The sequence below is a fragment of the Gossypium hirsutum genome, chromosome D10 (assembly GCF_007990345.1).
Source record: "Gossypium hirsutum isolate 1008001.06 chromosome D10, Gossypium_hirsutum_v2.1, whole genome shotgun sequence".
NCBI classification, from domain to species: domain Eukaryota; kingdom Viridiplantae; phylum Streptophyta; class Magnoliopsida; order Malvales; family Malvaceae; genus Gossypium; species Gossypium hirsutum.
Window position 1 is genome coordinate 34,538,184 of NC_053446.1, and position 21,943 is coordinate 34,560,126.

General features: G+C 33.3%; 1 protein-coding gene and 1 long non-coding RNA gene across 5 annotated transcripts; both read right to left on the bottom strand.

Moving 5' to 3' along the window:
- Positions 1-3,952: 3,952 nt before the first annotated feature.
- Positions 3,953-11,895, bottom strand: LOC121222214 (uncharacterized). Its single transcript, XR_005919350.1, has 4 exons — positions 10,721-11,895; positions 4,566-4,709; positions 4,235-4,479; positions 3,953-4,153 (listed from the first exon to the last, which is right to left on the bottom strand). It is a non-coding gene; the product is annotated as an uncharacterized lncRNA (long non-coding RNA).
- A 994-nt stretch (positions 11,896-12,889) lies between these two features.
- LOC107914987 (ATP-dependent permease PDR12) lies at positions 12,890-16,425 on the bottom strand. 4 transcript variants are annotated; one of them, XM_041102348.1, is made up of 5 exons: positions 16,225-16,421; positions 15,932-16,021; positions 14,844-15,194; positions 13,733-13,867; positions 12,890-13,609 (listed from the first exon to the last, which is right to left on the bottom strand). In XM_041102348.1, exons 3-5 carry the CDS (start codon positions 15,177-15,179, stop codon positions 13,511-13,513), a joined length of 570 nt encoding a protein of 189 aa, XP_040958282.1. In that variant the 5' UTR covers positions 15,180-15,194; positions 15,932-16,021; positions 16,225-16,421; the 3' UTR covers positions 12,890-13,510. The 4 variants fall into 4 exon arrangements, with proteins under 4 accessions (XP_040958282.1, XP_040958281.1, XP_016699559.2 ...); XM_041102347.1 differs by having other exon boundaries at positions 14,844-15,196; positions 15,932-16,026; XM_016844070.2 differs by having other exon boundaries at positions 12,890-13,867; positions 14,844-15,196; positions 16,225-16,425.
- Between the last annotated feature and the right edge of the window lie 5,518 nt (positions 16,426-21,943).

Sequence of the window (21,943 nt, forward strand, 5' to 3'; positions counted from 1 at the left end):
CTTTTTATATTCTAAGCTTAAAATCTATCAATTTCATGCCTAATTCTTCAAGAAACCAACAATGGAAGCTTTCTAAAACTTTATCAGTTTTACAATTTAGTACGTAAGCTAACTAAATTAAGCTTCCATGACCCCAAATCAATAAAAATTGCTTGAATTCACTTACAAAATAAAGTTTCCTTAGGTTTTGTTCTTCGTGAACGAGAAGAAAATGAAAGATGGCTTTAACATCCTTCTCCACTAACTTAATATATTTAGTTGGATTATGGTTTAATTAATCTAGTTTAATTTGGTTTAATCATGGTTTACTTACATTAATTTAATTATTAGTTTAACTTAACGAAATGGCATCATCATCACTAAATCTTACTCCACCAAAACAAGCTTTTAGCAGCGTTTTTTTAGGCGTTTAGCGGCGCTAAAAGTATTTGCGGCGCTTCCACTAGCGCCGCAAAAAATGCTGCTATTGACAATGTCGCTAACTTTTGCGGCGTTTTTGCACACAAACGCTGCTAAAGAACATGATCTTTTATCACAAATGCCGCTAAAGAACATGACCTTTAGCAACGCTTTTTCACAAATGTCGCTAAAGGTCATGTTCTTTAGCGGTGCTTTTAACACAAACGCCGCTAAAGAACATAATCTTTAGCGGCGCTTTTATCACAAACGCCGCTAAAAGTACCGTTCTTTGGCGGCGTTTATGAAAAAATGCCACTAACTTTTAAAAATATTTAAAAATATTAAATATTAAAATCAAACATTATTAATATCAAAAATTAATATGTATTAAATATATACTTTTAGTCAAAAAGATAGTATTTAATCATATAATAAATTAATTTTTTTAGTCAAAATATTGCAAAATCATGTTAATATTTAAATAGCAAAATTAAAAGTTAAAATAGTGCAACTAATTGATTGCAAAAAAAAATGCACAAGTTCAAAATGTACAGTAATAAACTTAAAAATTTATAGACTAAAATGGAAATTCAAAAACCCTTTGAAATTAGATTGAAATGGGTTTACTATATCCACTGTTTACTACATGAGTTTATTGCTTCTATAAACTCAAATTAGACATTGTTGAGGAAATATAACACATTCTGATAAAGTAACATGCTAATGGATATTTTACTTCTGAGTAGTGACTTAATTGATTTAATTCACTCACTGCCATTGAAGGTGGTCTCTCCTCTTCAATAGGTTTTTCATGCAAGAACCTACCTCTGAGTAGTGACTGCAAAATTAAGATAGAGTGCTACTAGTTTAGCATGGCAACATGTGAAAACAAAAGGATTTTCATAGAGAAAAACCATATATATATATGAACATCAATTATCAAAACATGTGATCACACAACAGTCCAGAAGTGATTTATAAAAGCTAATTCCATCACCGGTATACTTTTAATATTTTACTTTCAGGTGCAAATGCAGTGCATGACTATCCACTGCAACACTATTTGAATAAGGGAAATTTAAAAAACACTATTAGAATACCTATTTTCTTATTCTGTCAGCTAATTAAAGCATAATACATGTTTCTTTTTCTTTATTACGTAGGGAAAATAAATGGATAACGTGGGCAAACAAATTGTGATTAAAACTAAACTCATCAGATAAGAATGCATTTTAGGGGTAGAAAGTAGGTCTAATTTTATATAGGATATTGATATATAATAGAGTTATTCCTAACAGAAGAAGTTCAACTAAAGAAAATACTAATATGCACAATCTATATCAATTATCAACTAGTAATAGTTTATGAATTAGTGTCAGTTATTGGCTGAGCATCTTAAAAAAGATATATATTCTATGTGACACCAACACCATGCAAGCAGCAATGAATAGGCAATAAAAGAAGTGGAAATTATGATAATATATATCCAAGAGGAGTAGCGAGTAGGATTTAATATTTAAGGATATGGTTGAGATCATTAGGTAGCTAAGATATAGGTCTATGCAATATATATGCCAAATGAAATCAAGCAAGGAAATCATGAACTAACAATCACTACACCAAAACAGGCTTTTAGCGGCGCTTTTTTAGGCCTTTAGCGGTGCTTTTTAGCGCCGCAGATACTTTTAGCGGCGCTTTGAAAAGTGCCGCAACAGACGCCGCTAATGAATGCGCCGCTAACTTTAGCGGCGTTTTTAGAAATAAACGCCGCTAAAGGTGTTGGTCTATAGCGGCGCTTCTAGCACAAACGCCGTTGAAGACTAAGACCTTTAGCGGCGCTTTAGTGGAAGCGCCGCTAAAGACCCTGATCTTTAGCGGTGCTTTCTCCTAAAACGGCGCAATAGACCCTGATCTATAGGGGCGCTTCGACCACAAAACGCCACTAAAGAACCTAATCTTTAGCGGCGCTTTGACCATAAAACGCCACTAAAGAACCTAATCTTTAGCGGCGCTTTCCCCAAAAACGCCGCTAAAGACCATGATCTTTAGTCGCGCTTTTTCCACAAACGCCGTTAAAGACCCTTATCTTTAGCGGCGCTTTGACCAAAAATGCCACTAAATTTGGCAGATTTGTAAAATAAATTTTTTTATATTTTCAGCCCTCCTGTAAAAACAAATCAGAAGAAATCATATCTAAACCAGCCAAAAGTAATAAATCTATATATTAAACAAATAATAAATATCAATAAATAAAATAAATTTCGTATTATTCTTACAAAAATGTTAAAAGTTAAAATGATAATTAAAAGTCAAAATCGAAGTATATTTACACGATAGTCTAAGACGGCGGCTGTTGCGACTGCTGAAACATCTTCATCATGCTCTGAAGCTGCTGCTGGAGTTCATCGAACTTTTGACCTGCTCTGCTTCCCTCGCTGTAGCCTCTGCTTTCCTCGCTGTAGCCTCTGCTTCCCTCGCTGCAGCCTCTGCTTCCCTCGCTACAACCTGTACTTCTCTAGCTGCCGCCTCTACTTCTCTTACTACCGCATCTGCTTTAAGCTGCTGCTGGAGTTCTTCATACTTTCGTTGAACCTCAGCTTCTCTCGCTGCTACATCTGCTTTTAGTTGTAGCTGGAGTTCTTCATATCTTTTTTGAACCTCAGCTTCTCTCGATGTTGCCTCCGCTTTAAGTTGTGTAATTTGCTCAATTGTTGTCGCTTGCATCTGAGCCATCTGGTCTCTTAACCTCTGAACTTCAGCTTCGGCTCGACTCCCCGAAGGCATATATTGTTGCGAGCTAGATCCAAAATATTGGGATGGGTTAACAAAAGATCCTTGAAATCGAACCCGACCATACCTTTCAGGACCCAAAACTTCAGTGATAATCCGGTTATCAATGTCGTCAATATGAACAGAACTATCACTGGAAGCAATCGCTTCGTACTCCGCCTTTTTATCCTTTAATTTTTCCTAAAAAATAAATCCTATAGTTAGGAATGCAATATATATTTAAAAAACCCAATGCAACATAACTTAACAATAATTGCATTACAATAAATGAAATAAATCATTAGAAAATAAACACTATAAATTATTAAAACAATTTAAATTGTATTAATTAAGCAAACGTACCATAATTTCTGCAGCTTCAGGAGTCATAGGGTTTCCATCTTTCTTCCGATGTGTAATGTCAAAAAGTTGAAGGCGTCCAACTTTTTGACCGGACAACAGTTCCTACAATACAATAGTAAAAATATTAATGTAAATAAGTAATAAATATCTGCCAATATTAAAAAATTGAAAATACCTCTGCATGAGCTACACACGCAAAACTTTTCGACCCAGCTATGTGAGTGAACTTTTGTAAAAAATTGAAAATACCTCTGCATGAGCTACACACGCAAAACTTTTCGACCCAGCTGTGTGAGTGAATTTTTGTTGCTGCCTACTTTTTTTCCAACTTCTTCACGACCTACATTATGAAATTATTAGTACGTTAATTAGGAAATACTATACACCAAAGTAATTACAAAATTTTATAAGTTAAACATACCTCTCCTTTCTTCGAAGTCCAAAATCTAACGACCTCTTCCCACTGGTACCTCAGCATTCCCGGCGGGACATTTTGTAATCTCTCCTCGAGTGTTGTTTTTGTCTTAAAATAGTCTTTCTTTAAAGTGCTCTTATGGTCTCTCCATCTTTTTCCCAATGCCTTCTTTACATAAGCATCGGCGACCTCTAGAGCAAATCTCACCTACAAAAAACACAACTTAAGAAAGTAAATGTAAACGAAACTTAAACCCAGGTATTATAAATGACATACAGGTTTTGTTACCTTAATGTTATCGAGAGCTTGGTTCTTGTTACTCTCGGGCACTTTATGCCATGACTCGAAGTTAATGGGTAACATATTTGCATTCCGTGCTAGAATGCCCATGTATCCTGCTAAAAGGCGAGCTTCTGATCCAACAGGCTGACCGAAGCTATTACTGGATACTTGGACATGCTCGACTGGATCTAGGTCGTATAAATCGCTCAGTACTGTACGTCTGCGACCTCTCCGCGTCCGACCAGTTTCATCTGAAAAATAAAAGTATTGTAATATACAAAATTTAAAAAAAAACAAACAAGAAGTCAACACACATGTAAATTAAATGTTAAATTACTTTGAACTTCTATAGGTTCCTCAGGTGTAACCGGAACATTCTAAGATCCAATAGCAGTCTGTTGTTCAGTGTTGTTTGTTTCCGCTGAGTTTGGAGTACCTTGAACAATGTGGTGCGATCGCACTTTTCTTCTAGGCATTTTATCTGCAATACAAATAAATTAGTTGAAAACTTAGTATACAATTACAACAATAATATCACATATAAAATAGTTGAAATGTCATCATTCGTAGATGTAATTAGATAATCGTAAAAGCTTACTACATTATAATTCGTAAATCTCTTCATCCGTATCCTGGCGGACCCATTGAAATTGTGTACTAGTACTAGGGATGTTTTCGTTTAAGTTCTGTTCTAGAAATGGCAAAGTTTGTGTTCTGTCGTCAATGTCATCTCTACTTCCACTGCCCATGTCAAACAAGTCTCTAGGGATGTTACGGAGTACAATGTACCAACCCTCATCAGTTGGGTCTTTTGAGTAAAAAACTTGTTTGACTTGAGAAGAAAATACATACGGCTCATCAATCAATTGTTGTCCTGTGTGAATCAATCGAGCAAAGTTTACCATTGTGAAACCAAATTGATCTTGCTTGATTCCACGTGCAGTGTTAACATCGGCCCAATCACCTCGAAATAAGACAACTTTCCATTTTCCGTAGTAATCCAACTCAATTATGTCAGTAAGAAGTCCAAAATATTCCACATTTCCCTCCACAGGATTATTGTCCCTAGCACTAGCATAACTTGTAATTGAGGAATTAACCACTATTCCACAATTTTGCGTTCTCCTCAATCTCTCGCGATATTTTGTATGAAATCTGAATCCGTTTATGAGGAACGCACTATATCTTTTAACCACCCGATCTGGACCTTGGGAAAGCCATTTAACTTCGTTGGTGACGTTCTTCCCACTCCAAACCTATTGAATGGAAAGTAAACTGAGTAATTAAAATGTTTTGAGTAAATGTTATTATTTGTCGGTGAAAGCTCCAATTACATACCGTTTGGCTTAACCATTCATGAAAAGATTCTGTAAACAACTTATTGATATCTCGATGTTGTGTTCTTCGGGAGCGCGAACGAGATCTCAATATTTGTTTGTACTCACTATGTTAAAAATATGTTCACTTTGTTAGACTATAAACAATTTTTAAATGATGAATATTTCTCAAATTTCCAGAACTTACTTGCGTAAAGGTTCGATTGATTCGTGGTGAAATAGAACATATCGATGTGCTTGAACCCACGATAAATCATCTAATTCTGCAATTTCAACTTTACCGATTGGTTCTCCAAAACTTTGGAACAAATAAGTCTCGACAAAGTTATGATCCGTGAGTCCAGCATTTCTATTTGGTCTGTTCAACCTTGTTTCAACATCTTCCAAATATCTTGAACAGAAGGTCATACATTCCTCTGCCAAGTAGCCTTCAGCAATCGATCCTTCTGGATAACGCTTGTTGCGGCAATAAGACTTTAATTTGGATAGGAACCTAAACACGGTATACAACATTATCAAAAGTTGTAACTAAAGGCATATAGGTGAATGGAGGAAAATTTTAAAAATTGTAATTAACACCTTTCTATGGGATACATCCATCGATAGAAAACGGGTCCGCCAAGAATTGCTTCATGCGGGAGATGGATTATCAAGTGAACCATAATAGTGAAGAAGGAAGGTGGGAAGATTTTCTCCATGTTGCATAAAGTTAAAGCGGCTCGATCCTATACCTTCTGAAGTTCTTGAACATCCAAAACTTTGCCACAAATGACTTTCATTATATTTGATAGTTCAATTATACAAGACGTCACCTTCTTCGAAATACAACATCGTAGAGCAACTGGCAGTAAATCTTGCATTAAGATGTGATAGTCATGTGATTTTAGCGAATATAGTCTTCGATCTTTAACACTAACACATCGAGATATATTAGATGCATACTCATCTGGAACCTTTATATCCTTCAACACCATGTAGAACACTTCTTTCTCTGTCTTCGACATTGAGAAAATAGAAGGCGGCAACTGATATTTACCATTTGGAAGTGGATTCGGATGAAGATCAGGTCGAATTCTCATCTGAACTAAATCAAGTCGACTCTGAAGATTGTCTTTTGATTTTTCGTCTACATTCAAAATTGTACAGACAATGTTCTCGCAAACATTTTTCTCAATGTGCATAACATCAAGATTGTGTCGTAAAAGGTGGTGCTCCCAATAAGGCAACTCAAAAAAATTCTTCTCTTTTTCCACAAGTCCGCCTCATTAGGATCATCCTCTTCATCAAAGTTATCATCAGCTTCATCATTTGATCTTTTATTTCTTTGCGTGTTTGCCGGTTGATTCATCTTCCCATAACTAAAATTCATATCTTCCAACATTAACAAGATTTCAAATCCACTTGTCTGCGAATGAGCTTCTCTGAACTCTTCAGTACCGTCAAATGTCGAACTCTGAGATCTAAATCTATGATTTTTCGGTAACCACCAACGATGCCCCATGTAAGAGAATTTCTTCCCATTGTATAACCATTGCGAACATGTTTGTGCAGCACAACAAGGGCATGCATAACAGCCCTTGGTACTCCAACCGGATAAATTGGCATAAGCGGGGAAGTCATTAATGGTCCACATCAAAGCTGCACATAAATTAAAGTTCTCCTTTCTCAGCACATCGTATGTCTCGACACCAGCCCATAATTGTTTTAACTCTTCAATAAGTGGCTGTAAATAAATGTCGATATCATTCCCGGGCCCTTTCTCTCCAGGGATAATCATAGATAAGATAAGGGAAGATTGCTTCATGCAAATCCACGGAGGCAGATTGTAAGGAACAAGCACTACTGGCCAAGTACTGTATGCAGTACTCATGATCTTGTAAGGATTAAATCCATCAGATGCTAGGCCAAGCCTTACACTCCTGGGATCACTTGCAAAGCTTGGAAATTTATTGTCAAATGATTTCCAAGCTAAAGAATCTACCGGATGCCTTAATAGTCCATCATCGGTTCGTCCTTCATGGTGCCACGTCATTGACTCCGCTGTCTTCGACGACATGAAAAGCCTTTGAAGCCTTGGTATCAGCGGAAAATACCGCAAAATCTTGACCGGCTTCTTTCTTGGCTGTGCATCATTTTCATCGTCGTTCCCATCTTCTGTATTTCTATTTATCCAACGGGATTCGCCGCATACATGACAGCACTGTTGGTTTCTCCGATCGCCCTAGTACAACATGCAATCATTCGGGCAACTATGGATTTTGTTGTACCCAAGACCTAAGTCTTTTATCATTTTCTTCATATCTTTGCATGACTGAGGGATTTTTGCAAACGGAAACATTTCTCTCAAAAACTCTAACAGCATTGTCAATGAGTTCCCGGTCCACCCTCCCAAACATTTTAACTGGAAAAGACGAATGCAGAAAGACATTTTTGAAAATTTCGATCCCTCATATAGTTCTGAGTTCATCTCATTTTGTAGCGCGTAGAACTTCGCCGCTTCTCCATTCGGCTCTTCATGAGGTACACTTCTTCCCTGTTCGGCAAAAGCATTTCCACTGATATGGCAAAAGCATTACCATCATGAGATACATCCATCCTCGAGGAGGAAGTACTAGGCGGGCATTCTCTATGAAAAAACCATTGTTTATAACCCCGAACAAAACCATCAACAATTAGATGCTCATATACAACTTCACGATAATGCCAGTTTATGTTCACACACTTCTTACACGGGCAAAGAATCATGTTCTCTTGGCTTGCATATTGAAATGCAAAATTTAGAAAAGTCTGTACTCCATTTCGATAACCGTCGCTTACCCTTGACAAATTCATCCAAGAGCGATCCATTTCTTAATTATGTATGTCTGACATTGACAATAAATTGCACGGGTTTAAGATTTAGGAATAAGTGTAATTAAGGTATGTAAGTTATTATTTAAGTTAAGGTATAGTAAATATCACGGTAACTTATAAGTGTATTTAACTTATTTGAGTTCCACCACATAAGGGATATTTATGTAAGTTATGTATTAAGTAAATTATGTAAGTTATGTATTATCTAAGTTATGTAAGTTATGTATTAAGTAGGTTATGTAATTTATGTCTTATGTAAGTTATGTAAGTTACTATTTAGGTTATTATGTATTATTATGTAAGTTACTATTTAGGTTATTATGTAAGTCATTATATATGTTGGTTATGTAAGTTGTGATATGATTAATATTTATGTATGTAAGTTATGATATGATTGATAAATTTAAGTTATATAAGTTATGTATTATTACGTAAGTTATTTAAGTTATATGATTGATAAATTTAAGTTATTTAAGTTACGTAAGTGGTGTATTATGTAAGTTAAGTAAGTTACGTAGGCTATGTATTATGCAAGTTATTTATGTAAGTGGTGTATTATGCAAGTTATTTATGTAAGTGGTGTATTATGTAAGTTATGTACGCTATGTATTATTTAAGTTTTTATGTTATTATGTAAGTTATGCAAGTTTCTATATAAGTTTCTATGTAAGTTATGTAGGTTATTATTTAAGTTATGTATTATGTAAGAATAAATAAAAATTTTATTTAAGTTATGTATTATGTAACTGTATATATAAGTTATGATATGATTGATAAATTTGAGTTATCAAATTTTATTATGTAACTGTATATATAAGTTATGATATGATTGTTATTATGTAACTGTATTATGCAACAGTTACATATATAAGTTAAGAATAAATAAATTTTAGCATTAATTTGTCTCTGTTTTTAGTAAAGGTTCAATACACAATAATTTTATGGAGAAAAATTAGTTCATATGCCCTTATTTTTTAAAGGTACAAATATAATTATATCAATATTTGTGATCACAAGTAATTTAACTTAACAAACTAACCAATCAACACGCATACAGTTATATTCGTTGTAGCACTCTAACCTAAAATCTTCAAGTTTTCAAAGCTTCAACCTTGTTTGGTTAACTAAAGTGGGAACCTTTTATTTTTAGGCCAACCATCTTCATAGAGATAATATAAAGAATCCGAAGGCATGGTGAAGGATGAAGAAGGAAAGCTCTTTTCTGAGCTTTTCAAATCCATTGAAGAATATGAGAAATCTCTTGAAGTCAAACAGTCCCAGAATCCATGACTTGATTGAAATAAAAAAAAGGGGGCTTCTTCTTGCTATATATGAAACTTTATGTTACCCATGTTATTCGAATTTTAAATATATATATAAATTTTAAATATATATATTAAAAAATTATAAAAATATTATTTAATGTAAGTAATATATTACAAATTTAAAGAAAATTAATTACTTTTTAATTAATTATAAATTTTCATCAAATTAAACACTAAAAATTAAACAACCTACTTTCAAACATTAAAATGTTCATCAAATAAAAAATTATAAATATCACATTAAAAAAATGTTAAACTCGTTTTAAACCTTTCATAATTACATACATATAATCATGTCTACATTAGTGTTGTGTTTTAATTACTCATAAAATGACACATATTTTGCAATGCTAGTGAGGAAAAAACACCTTAGTTACAAAACAAAATAATGAAAGAATAAATCAATGTCACCGATATGCCTTTACAGTTAAAAAAGAAAAAAAAAATTGAAAAACTCACTCATTTCTCTCGATATTATCTCTGTTTATATGCCTTTACAATTAAAAAAGAAAAGAAATCAATGTCTCGATATTGCTTTCTGGGTTTTCAGGCTCACCAACTCTCTTCCCAAGCTCTCGTTTCAGCCAATTAAGAAGACATGGAAGTGGCTGTTGAGGTAGAAGATGATCTATTTTTTTGCAGATTTAAACAAGCAAATCTCTTTGCTTATCATGGATGATGAGCAAATAAATCCTCACCGACAAAAAATTAAAAATTGAAACCTCACCAAAAAAACATTAAAAATTGAAACCTCTGTGAATAACATCATAAATCATCGCTTCAGCAAAACATTAAAAATTGAAACCTCACCGACAAAACAAAAAAGAAAAAAGAAAAAAAAGACCATCCCAAATGAAACATTTTAGTCTGCATAAACCCAGTCTTATTTGTCTTGCAATTAAAAGAAACCAAAAAGAAACAAAAACTAAGGTCAGAGGGAAAAACATAAGAAAAATAGAAGAATAGAATAATCTTACCGCAAATCTCTGACGGCAGAGGAGTGTGACGGTAGAGGCCTGCGACGGTCCACGAGTGCGACGATGCAGCAGATTTGGGGAAGGTCTGTCTCGTCGAGGGCAGCAGGCTAAGGTTCTTTATTTGGGGGAATTTTGGGGAAAATAGGGAGGGGAATAGAACCAAGGTTTTCGGGTATGGGGAAATTTGGAAGCAGAAATAATTGAAAATTTGCGGCGTTTCTACAGTAGCGCCACTAATGCCCACAAAAACGGTGACGTTTTGTTTAAACAACAGCCCAACCTTGCGGCATTTTTATAAACGCGCCGCTAATGCGCACATTTAGTGGCGTTTTTCCCTAGCGCCGCTAAAGCCATTAAAATCGCAGACTAAAACTACACCGTTTTGTCTATAAAATTAAGAAATTTTGTGGCGTTTTTATTCCAAACGCCGCTAATGTCTCGTTTATTGCGACGTTTTTAGTAGAAACGCCACTATGAAATCAAATTTTATATTGAAACGGCGCCGTTTAGGTATTCCATAGTTTTGCTAAGTAATATTTATAATATATAGTAGTAAAAATTATAAATTTTAGTGTTTTAACTAATATTTATAAATTTTAGATAAAATTATAAATTTTAGTGTTTTTATTTTTTTATTTTAATTTAATTCCATTTGTTAATTTGGTCCTCTCCTAAATTATCAAATGTTATATATTAATTTTTTTAACTTATTTATTAGTTTCCTTTAAGTAATATTTATAATAAATTAGATAAAATTAACATTTTTAGTGTTTAAATTTCATTTTTATTTTTCTATTTTAATTATATTTTATTTTCTTCCACATTTGTGGCGTTTTAAAGAAAAAACGCCACTACCTAAACTGACCCTATTGAAAAATTGCAATACATATTTGCGGCGTTTTTACAAAAACGCCGGTAATGTCTACCTTTTGCGGCGTTTTTGCTGAAAACGCCACTAAAAAATTTAAATTTTTCTACCCAAACGGCACCGTTTTAGGAAATTTTAATACATAGTAGTGACGTTTTTTGCTGAAAACGCCGTTAAAGCTTGCATATTTTTTTATATTCAATTATTGTATCTTTCATATAAATTTTACATAAAGAATTATTAAAATTTTAAGCAATATTTAAAAGAATTAGAAAAATTTTTATTTCATTTTTTTATTCCATTTTTATTTTTGTATTTTATTTTTTCTTATAATTTGGTCCTATCCAATTTAAATAATTACCTATCTATCCATATTAAATATATCAAATGGTTTAGATTAAATATTTTTAAATATAAAAGCATTAATTAATTGTATAAAATTGTATCATTTAACAAATCTAAAATAAACCTTAAATCTTAAATTAACCATTCAATATGCATAAAGTCTATCTATTATATATCTCTTAAATAATATAAACTATACTCATAATTTCAATATATTAAACATATTATTATATCTTTTACAATTATATAAGAACATATTTAATATATAAATAAAAAACTAATTAGTCTAAACCTTAAACCTTAACCCAACCCTTGAAACCCTAAATCCCTAGCTCTTAACCCCTAAACCCCCTAACTCCTAACCCCTAAACCTTAAACCATAATCCCTAAATCCATATATATCCCCAAACTTTAAAATAGTAACTCCTAAACTGGCCTTCAATCTTAAATTAACCATATTCCTTAAGCCATATAAACCCTAAACTATAATGATAATTAATTAAATATTTTAAAATATTTGTTATCTTATCCTTTTCAATTATATATGAAATTTAAAAACATATTTAAAATATAAATAAAAAATTAATCTAAACCCAAAACTCTAACTCGACCCATGAAACCCTAAACTATAAATCCTTAGCTCTTAACCCTTAAACCCTTAAACCTCTAGCCCTAACCCCTAAACCTTAAATCCTAACCCGACCCTAAATCCCTAATCCCTAAACCCCAACCCAATCCAGATTCCCTAACCCTAAACATTATTTAATATATAAATTAAAACACACTAATTAATCTAAACCTAACCCCTATATACCTCTAACCCTTAAATCCATAAACCCTAAATCCATAAACACCATATTTGGTGTTTTATATTTACTTTATTTGATTTATTTAATCGAACTATCAATTTAAGTTTTATGATATTTTATTTTACTCATAATTTAATATATTTTTCTAGTAAAGTAGTTTAAATAAACTATATGATTGAAAAAAATAATAAATAGTTAGGAGGTAGAACTTCTCTTTAATAAAAACATTTTGTATTAAACAATATTATTTGTTATCATTTAAATGTAAATTTGACTATTATATAATGAATACAACGAAATATCAATTTTTCAACTTATAATAAAAAAAATATTAGCGGCGTTTTTGAAAAAGCGCCGCTAAAGATCTTAGCATTAGCGGCGCTTCTTCAAAAATGCCGCTAAAGGCCAGAGCATTACCGGCGCTTCTTCAAAAACGTCGCTAAAGGATAGAGCATTAGCGGCGTTTTTGAGTAAGCGCCGTTAAAGGCCAGAGCATTAGCGGCGCTTCTTAAAAAACGCCGCTAAGGGCCCCAAAAACTCAGAAAACGGTGTCGTATGGCTTAGGCTTTTTGCGGCGATTTTCAGAAAACGCCGCTAATGCTAATTTTTAGCGGCGTTTTCTGTAAAGCGCCGCTAATGCTCTACCTTTAGCGGCGTTTTTATAAAATTGCCGCTAATGCTCGATTTATAGTGGCGTTTTTTGTCCAAACACCGCAAAAAATACCGCTAAAAGCCTGTTTTGGTGTAGTGAATGAAGCAATAGTTTACTTACCACACCAAGAGAAAGGTAATGAAGTAGTAAATTGTATTCAGTAGCCCATAAGACAACACCCCAGAAATTCCATATTGTCTCGATTCTTCAGCACACTAAGATGCAAAACAAATGCAAAAAAAAATGTAATGGGTGGACAATTTATCAAACAATTTAGTATGAAGAATAACGAATCCAAAACAAACAACATAAAATTCAAATAAATCAACTGCTAATACCATCGTTGAATCAACTTTAGTTTCAGTGCATTGATAGCTACAACTGCTTTCTCCAGCTCCAGCCTTGGCATATTTTTCAGTCATTGATCGTGCTTTTTGGTTAAAAGCTTGTCTATTATATTTGTATTCCCTACTCTGTAGATTCATCAACATATCAAAAGCAAAGGGAAAACATAGAAAAGAAAAGAAAATCAATTTATCTTGAGAGAAATTCTACTTACTGCTACACACATTAGGCCATCTTCAGGATTTACTAACATACATCTCCAAGCAGAAAAATGAAACGGGAGCCCTTAACTCAAGTATGAAGCTCAAGTCATTACTAACATTTATATTTTCTAGTAATCATGTGGATGCTGACAGTAGAATTCCAGGCACAAATTGTTGATAAGCCCATTGAGCAGACAAAGAACAACATTAAACCAAAATCCAAAACTAATCCCAATTACATATAGCCGTCAATACATCAACATCAATCAATCTCATTGAAACTGTAGTATCCATTAAAATGAAATCAATCAAGAAAACATGTCACTCCATTTCATTAAAGTTATTACAAACTAAAAAAAGCTAGAAAACAGTGAGAAAAACTACATTAACTAATAAATTGTTGATAAGAAACGTATATAAACATGCAAAAGAACAGATTTTAAAAAGAAGAAGCAATTTTATCCATACGTATATAAACATCTAAATCTGGAAGAATTTGAAGTTCAAGTATGGATAAAATCATCAACTTTGAAAAGAGATGTAAGCCTTTTTTAGACTAAATTTTATAAACAGAAGATATGAAATAAATATTTTATGAAAGCACCAAATGCTGTTTATAAATCTGGAAGAAGAAGAAAGGCTTAAGATCTGTAAGCCCGTACATTTTTTTTCCTTTTAAGAGTTTTTATATAATATATAGTATAATCCAACAGAAAATGCCATGTATTTGAGATTCTCTTCTTTATATATATTCATATGTTTCAAAATGGATTTATCAGGACATAAAAAGGATGATTGTTGGTTTTTAATTAGTTGCTTGCAAAAGGTTGAATGGAGTTGGGTTACAAGCATGCGATGAAACCAAAAGATCAAAAACAATATACAGATGTGAAAAAGTTACCATAAATGCAGCCATAATATTGAGGATTGTGGTAGTTAAGTTGGGGGATGGATAGAGGCGAAAACTTGCTAAGGCATTGAGTAAAGTGGATTTGCCAGAGCTAGAAGAACCCATGATGGCCATGATTCTACCAGGTTGAGCGCACCCTGTTACTCCATCCAGCAATCTCCTGGTCGGTCCATTCCCAAAGTTGGGCAGTGCCACCGTCAGTTCTTCCCACACCAAGTACATCCTATTTCCTTCCCCTCTCCCTCTCCCCAACCCTTCCTCACCCTGCTGCACTTCTGCACCTCCATTAACACCGCCGCTCACCTCCTCTATCTCCACGTCACCCATCAAATCAAACAATATCTCTCCGTACAAACAAAATAAAAAATAAGATGAAAGTAAAGCAATGCAAACAAAGAAAATAATAAGTGTCGCTTTTGTGTAGACAATATGCTTAGTTATATATAGTGAAAGAAAGTGTCAGAAAGGAATAGCTATATGGCACTTGCGACTGTGAAGAAGTTAGTTCGGAAAAGTAGGTTTGTCACCAAACCTCTTAGGGTTACGGAGAATAACTGGTTACTCAATACTTGGCTCTTCATACACATGCTTATCGCTTTGCCTGCTAAATACTAATTACAACATCAATGTATGTCTTGGTGAATTGAATAGTAAGAAGTTAAATATCACTTTTCATGTTAAATATTTACTTTTTTAATAAAAACATGAGAAATAAAATAAAAACATAGCTAAACTACACTGCTATTTATTCAACTATTATGTATTCCAGTTTTGTGTTAGAGAAGAAGCGGGTATGAGCCTTTCAAATGCATGATTTAAAACATGGCGAAGTATTTAAAATGCATAACCACCTAAGAGCACGATCCACAAACAAAATAGCAAAAAATAGAGCATTTCCAAAGGAACAGGATGCCCAACAGATAAAGATTTATGGTGTCCATGCCACACAAATGGAAAGCAAATCATATAAAATCACAAATATTACAAAAAAGGAAAAGCAATTGCTGTAACTTGGACAATAAAAACAAGACACTTAAGATAGTTGAATGGTTCGCGAAATTCAACCAGAGAAACCATACCTAAACAGTTACTCATCTGCCTGATGTGGACTTGGATTCATTCACAAAGAAAAGCGCCGCTAGAAGCTGAAGCACTCACACTTTTGACATCTATCCTGTCATGCAACTTTGAATAGTCGTTAGTTGATGAAAGATCTAACGAGTCTTTTCACTCACATCTTCATCATATTATTCTTTGTGGTTTAAAAATCACAAAGATCCACCAATCAATTGAGTAAATCAGATTCGAATCGTTAAAAACAGAAAACCTAAGATTTTTTTTAAAAAAAAACACAAGAACATAAAAGAATGACCTAATTCACGGAGCCTCGAGTCCTTTAGATCCGTGATGGAATTGCATAGAGCAGCTAAACCTTGTGGATTAACAAAAGTTCTGCAAAGAAAAATCTAGGGTTCCAAATTTAGGCGTTTAAAATCGGGTTGAGGAAGAAAAAATGGCAATGGGCATGGAGTTAAAAGTTTTTATTTATTAAACCTAAAACAATGAAAAATGATAATAAATGAAAAGGACGGCGTGTTGTAAAGTTAGGGGTTTCAGGGGGAAAATTAGGGATTTCAAAAATTTGGAATAATATGGCGCGATTTTTTTAAAAGGATTCGCGACGTTTTTTGTAAAAATGCCGTTAGTGCTTACCTTTTGCAGCGTTTTTCGTAAAAACGTCACAAAAAATCATTTATTTTGAACAAAAAGATGTCGTCTTGTTTTGCTAAAAATACTTTATTTTATCTGCTAAAAATTATTAGTTAAGTGATTTTATAAAACATTTATTATTACTATTTTTTTATAAATTGGATTTTTATAAAAAAAACTATGTACTTTCAAAATAAATATTGTATATTTTAATAAGAAAACAAATTGGATTTTTATAAATATCGTATATTTGTTATAATTTGGTCCTATCCAAAATAGATAGTTACATATCCATATCAATCTGTTACTTTTATTTATTTATTTATTTATTTATCAATGTTTTTTTAAAATCTAATATTTAAATATATCAAATGGTTTAAATTTCATCATTTAACAAATCTCAAGTAAATCTTAAATTCTAAACCATTTAATATATATATAAAGTTTATCTATTATCTCTTAAATAATTTAAACTATAATAATAATTTTAATATATTGAAATTTATATTATCTCTTTTACAATTATATAAGAAATTATTTAATATATAAATTAAAAACACTAATTAATCTAAACTCTAAACCCTTAACCCTAAACCCCTAACCTCTAAAACTTGAACCCCAACCCTTAAACCGTAAACCATAAACCATAAATCATAAACACTAAACCCATAATCCTTAAACCCATAATCCATAAACCCATAATCCATAAACCTTGAAATAGTATCTTTTAAACCTTAAACCCTAAACTATATACCACAAACCATAAACCCTAAACTATAATGATAATTAATTTAATATTTTAAAATTAATACTATCTCTTTTACGATTATATAAGAAATTATTTAATATATAAATAATTAATCTAAACCCAAAACCCTAATTCAACCCTTAAATCCCTAAATCCTAAATCCCTAACTCCTAACCCCTAAACCCTTAACTCCTAACCCTTAAACCTTAAATCCCAACCATTAAACCATAATCCCTAATCCATACTCCCTAAACCTTAAAATAGTAACTCCTAAACCGGCCTTAAATCTTAAATAAATTATATACCCTAAACCAAAAACACTAAACTATAGTGATAATTAATTCAATATTTTAAAATTAATACTATCTCTTTTACGATTATATAAGAAATTTTTAATATATAAATTAAAAAACAATCAGTAATCATGTACCCAAAAAACTTTAAAATTATTTTAAATAATAGTATTTTAATTTTTCCATGTTCTTTATTTCAAATTATTTCTACGTGTCATTATATTTTTCTGAAGATTTTAAATATTCAATTAGAAATAAATTGAATTTTATTTAATTAATATAAATAAACCAATTAAGATAAAATATTTTTAGCGGCGCTTTTTCAAAAATACCGCTAAAGCACCGAGCATTAGCGGCGCTTTTTGAAAAACGCCGCTAAAGCCCCTAGCATTAGCGACGCTTTCTCAAAAAACACCGCTAAAGAACGAAAAGAACCCAGCATTAGCGGCGCTTTTTTGAAAACGCCGCCAAAGACCCGAAAGGTAAGAAAATGACACCGTTGGGATTTGGTTTTTTACGGCGTTTTTCGTAAAAACGCCACTAATGCTCGATCTTTAGTGGCAATTTCCATAAAGCGCCGCTAATGCTCGATTTTTACCAGCGTTTTTTGTCCAAGTGCCGCTAAAGGTGTCGCTAAAAGCCTGTTTTGGTGTAATGTCTAACTTTAAAATAGTTGAATTATCATTTTAGACCTTTGGCTAATTGCACTTTAAGTCCTAAAGCCTTTGTCCAATTAAGATTCTATAGCAATTGGACTTTATGATCTAGTCCCTGAGCCTTAATTAACTATTAATTCTATAAAATTATTGGACCAAACTTTAATATATTTTTATATCAACCTCATAAATATTAATATTTAATATTTACTGACTTGGTTTACGGAAATGAGGTTCCAAAATCGCCTTTTTCCAGTACCACTAAAAAACTGGTAATTACAAAAATCATATTTTCTAACACCCTTGGAAACCAGGTTATTACAATTCTCCTTCCCTTAAGAAACTTCGTCTTTGAAATTTACTTGGAAAGAGAAGGGGATACTAAGATCTTATCGACTTTTCTGGTTCCCAAGTAGCTTCTTCCATACTATGATTGCGCCGTAGGACTTTCACAATGGCACACACTTGTTTCTTAACTCTTTTACTCCTCGAGATCAGATCTTGATTTACTCTTATTCATATGACAAATCGGGTTGCACTTCAATCGCCTCTATGGGTATAACATGGGATGGATCAGATCGATACCATTGAAGCATAGATACATGGAACACATTGTGGATCTTTCGTAACTTAGATGGTAGAGCTAAACAATAGGCAACCATCCCTAATTTTTCGATGATTTCGTATGGCCCGATAAATCTGGGACTTAGCTTTCCTTTGCAGCTAAACTGCAACACTTTCTTCCATAGAAAGACTTCTAGAAATACTTTTTCACCCACATCATTTCAATTCCTATCCATTTCAGATCAACATAAGATTTTTTATATTTAATGTTGCTTTTAATCTTCCTTTTATTATCTTTACCAAATCTTCTAACTTTTGCACCATTTCTAGCCTAATCATCTTTTTCTTACTCAAATCTGACTAGCACAAAGGTTTTCTACACCGTTCTACCATATAAAGCTTCGTATAGAGCCATTTTAATGCTCTATTGGAAACTATTATTATACACAAATATGGATAAAGGTAAACAACCCCAACTAGCTTCAAACTCAATGATACAGGCTCGAAGCATATCTTCTAACACCTAGAAAACACGTTTAGATTGGTTGTCAGACTGAGTATGAAAAGTGCAACACACAACTTTGGCAAGTCCTAAATTTGGCAAGTTAATAGATAGAAATCTGAGTGACATAGTCCTATCCGCCCAATTTATGCTTTAGGCATATACTTCAGGTGCATAGTTGATGTTAGAGTATCAGGTAAGGATTATTCTCTGAATTTATGAAGATGTATAAAAGAAGAGATTGGTACGAGTATTTAGGGTTTTTGGGTAATATGGGTATCGCCAAAGGTATAGTACGCCACGTTTGTTTAGTTACTATGCTAGTTAAGTTCTAACGAGATGGCCAGGAATGAACAAAGGGATGAATCAAATATATATAAAGATATTGGATTCTAGTATGTGTTTCTTTACAGGTGTAACCCATTAATAAAGGTAGTATTCAAAGTTCCCACTGTGAGAACATGGGTTATATATATTATAATATGGGTTTGAGAAGAAAAGAAAGTTACCTTTTTTCTTCCAATTAAAACTCTATAGTTGATTTGCCTTGGAGCTGAGCATAGATCTTTCTTATTGAGCTGGAACAAAGGATTTGAGTTTATGTAGAGGGTTATTTAACATCCTGGGTAGGTATTATGGTCTTCCATGTTAACCTTTAAAAGAGTAAGTCTGTTTTTCATGTGTGTTAATAGTAAGATGAAGAAGTAGGGCTTTGTATGAGGGTTCTCTAGGTTTAAGATGATTATAAAGATTATACGAATGAGCTTTAATGGTGTTCCTGTGCCTTATAAGCAGAGGTTGTTGAAGTTTTTGGATGGATGTTTGAATCAGGAGATCAAGTTGTTATTCGTGAGAGCCAAGTGAGTCTCTATGTTAATTCTTGTATGGACACTATCCATACAAAGAGATCTGTAAAGTACTAAATGAAAAATGAAATTGAAATCATGAAAGGTATGGTATGTTATGTATATGGCTATATAAGTAATTACTAAAGGATATCTGCCAATGTATGATTGTTTGTAGAGAGTAGTATGTATATCTGATATGGAAATTGTTAGGTTCAAGTACATGATGAATGATGTATAAATAATGTGATGTTGAAGTATGGTTATGTATGTATGCTTGCAAAATATATAGTATGTGCAAAAAGGGTCTATACAGTGAATTTAATACTTCAGTACATGAAGAGTATATAAAGTGGGTCTGTGTGTGGTCTCCACAAAATTGTCAAAAAGGGTCTGTTGGGACTTTAAACATGTAAGTCCCCAAAAATTCAAGTTTTTAATTTTTACATGTTTTGTCGTAGATTGTTTGTTTGCTTTAATGGCTAAGTTATTTGGGTGTGTATGGAAGTGTTTGAGAAGCCTGGGTTCAAGTCTTGGCTTTTGCAAATTTTTTAGTTTTTCCCTTAAATGAATCTGAACACTGGTTTATAGGCTTTATAAATATTAGTGTTGGTTTTATGTTACAAAAATAGCCTGTGGTCTAGTGGCAAGGTTGTGTGTTGTGTACTATGAGGTTTGAGGTTCAAGTCTTGGGTTGCGCAATGGGGTATTTATTTTGCTTCTTGAGCCATGTAAGTGGCAAAGTTGGAGTGAAATACTGCCGAAGAAAGTTTGAACTGGTCATAGAGGGAGTTGAGGAGAAATCGGTGGAGTGATTTGAGGAGATAATCGAGGAGTTGTTGAGAGGAAGAGTTGTGTCAAAATTGGACTCTGGCACTCTAGGAAATTTGACTGGGGAACTGTTAGTGCCGAATTGGTCTTTAGGCTACTGAGGGTTCCAGTATTTAGAGAGTTTTCCCTCTCTCGCAGTTGAAAATTTTGGTCAGTTTTAGTTTACCTATTTGCGATTGGTAAGGATTTTGCCAAGTTCTCGGGCATATTACTACTCTTCTTCTCTCTTTCCTTCTTGCTATTGGTCGAATCTCTCTTCCCCTCTCCTCTCTTCTCATTGCCGAAATCTCCCTTTCCTCTTCCCTTCTACCTTTGTTGCTCTTTTCCTCTTTCTCCTTTGCCCAAAACCCCAATCATTTATTTCTATTTCTTAAGCCGAACTTTCTCCTCTTTCTATGACCAAATATTACACCTCTTCTCCCCCACCTCTTCTTTTCTTTTCCTCCTCATCTTTTCGGTTTCTTCCCTAGTCAACTCTTTCCCTTTTTATTTGCTCTGATTGTCGAATCCTCCCATTCTTTTGGGCCGATCGTAGGGCTTGCTTTTTGTAGTTAATTCTCTCACGCTTTATTGGTAAGTATAGTAGTAGAGTGATTCCCTTTTACCAGTTAATATAAATGCTTACCCGTTTTTTAGTTGGTGCTTAGGAACCTCTCGAAGGGTCTAACGTTGGTGAGTACTTTGGTTAGGCGAATCGTTCCTCTTCGCTCAATCAGGTTGGGGAAGTTGGCGATTGTGATAACTTGAGCTTAATAGATTGTGTAACTGCGTATGCGATTAACTAAGATTCTTGATCAAATGTAGGTTTTGGGTGCTCGTGGATTGTGGTGCGTTTTCACAAATCAAGTGTGTAATCACCCACTACAACCGTAGATCGACGAAAAGCTAAAAAGCCGATAACACGGCTTATGAGTCCTCACGGGCGTGCGATCGCTCAAGTGG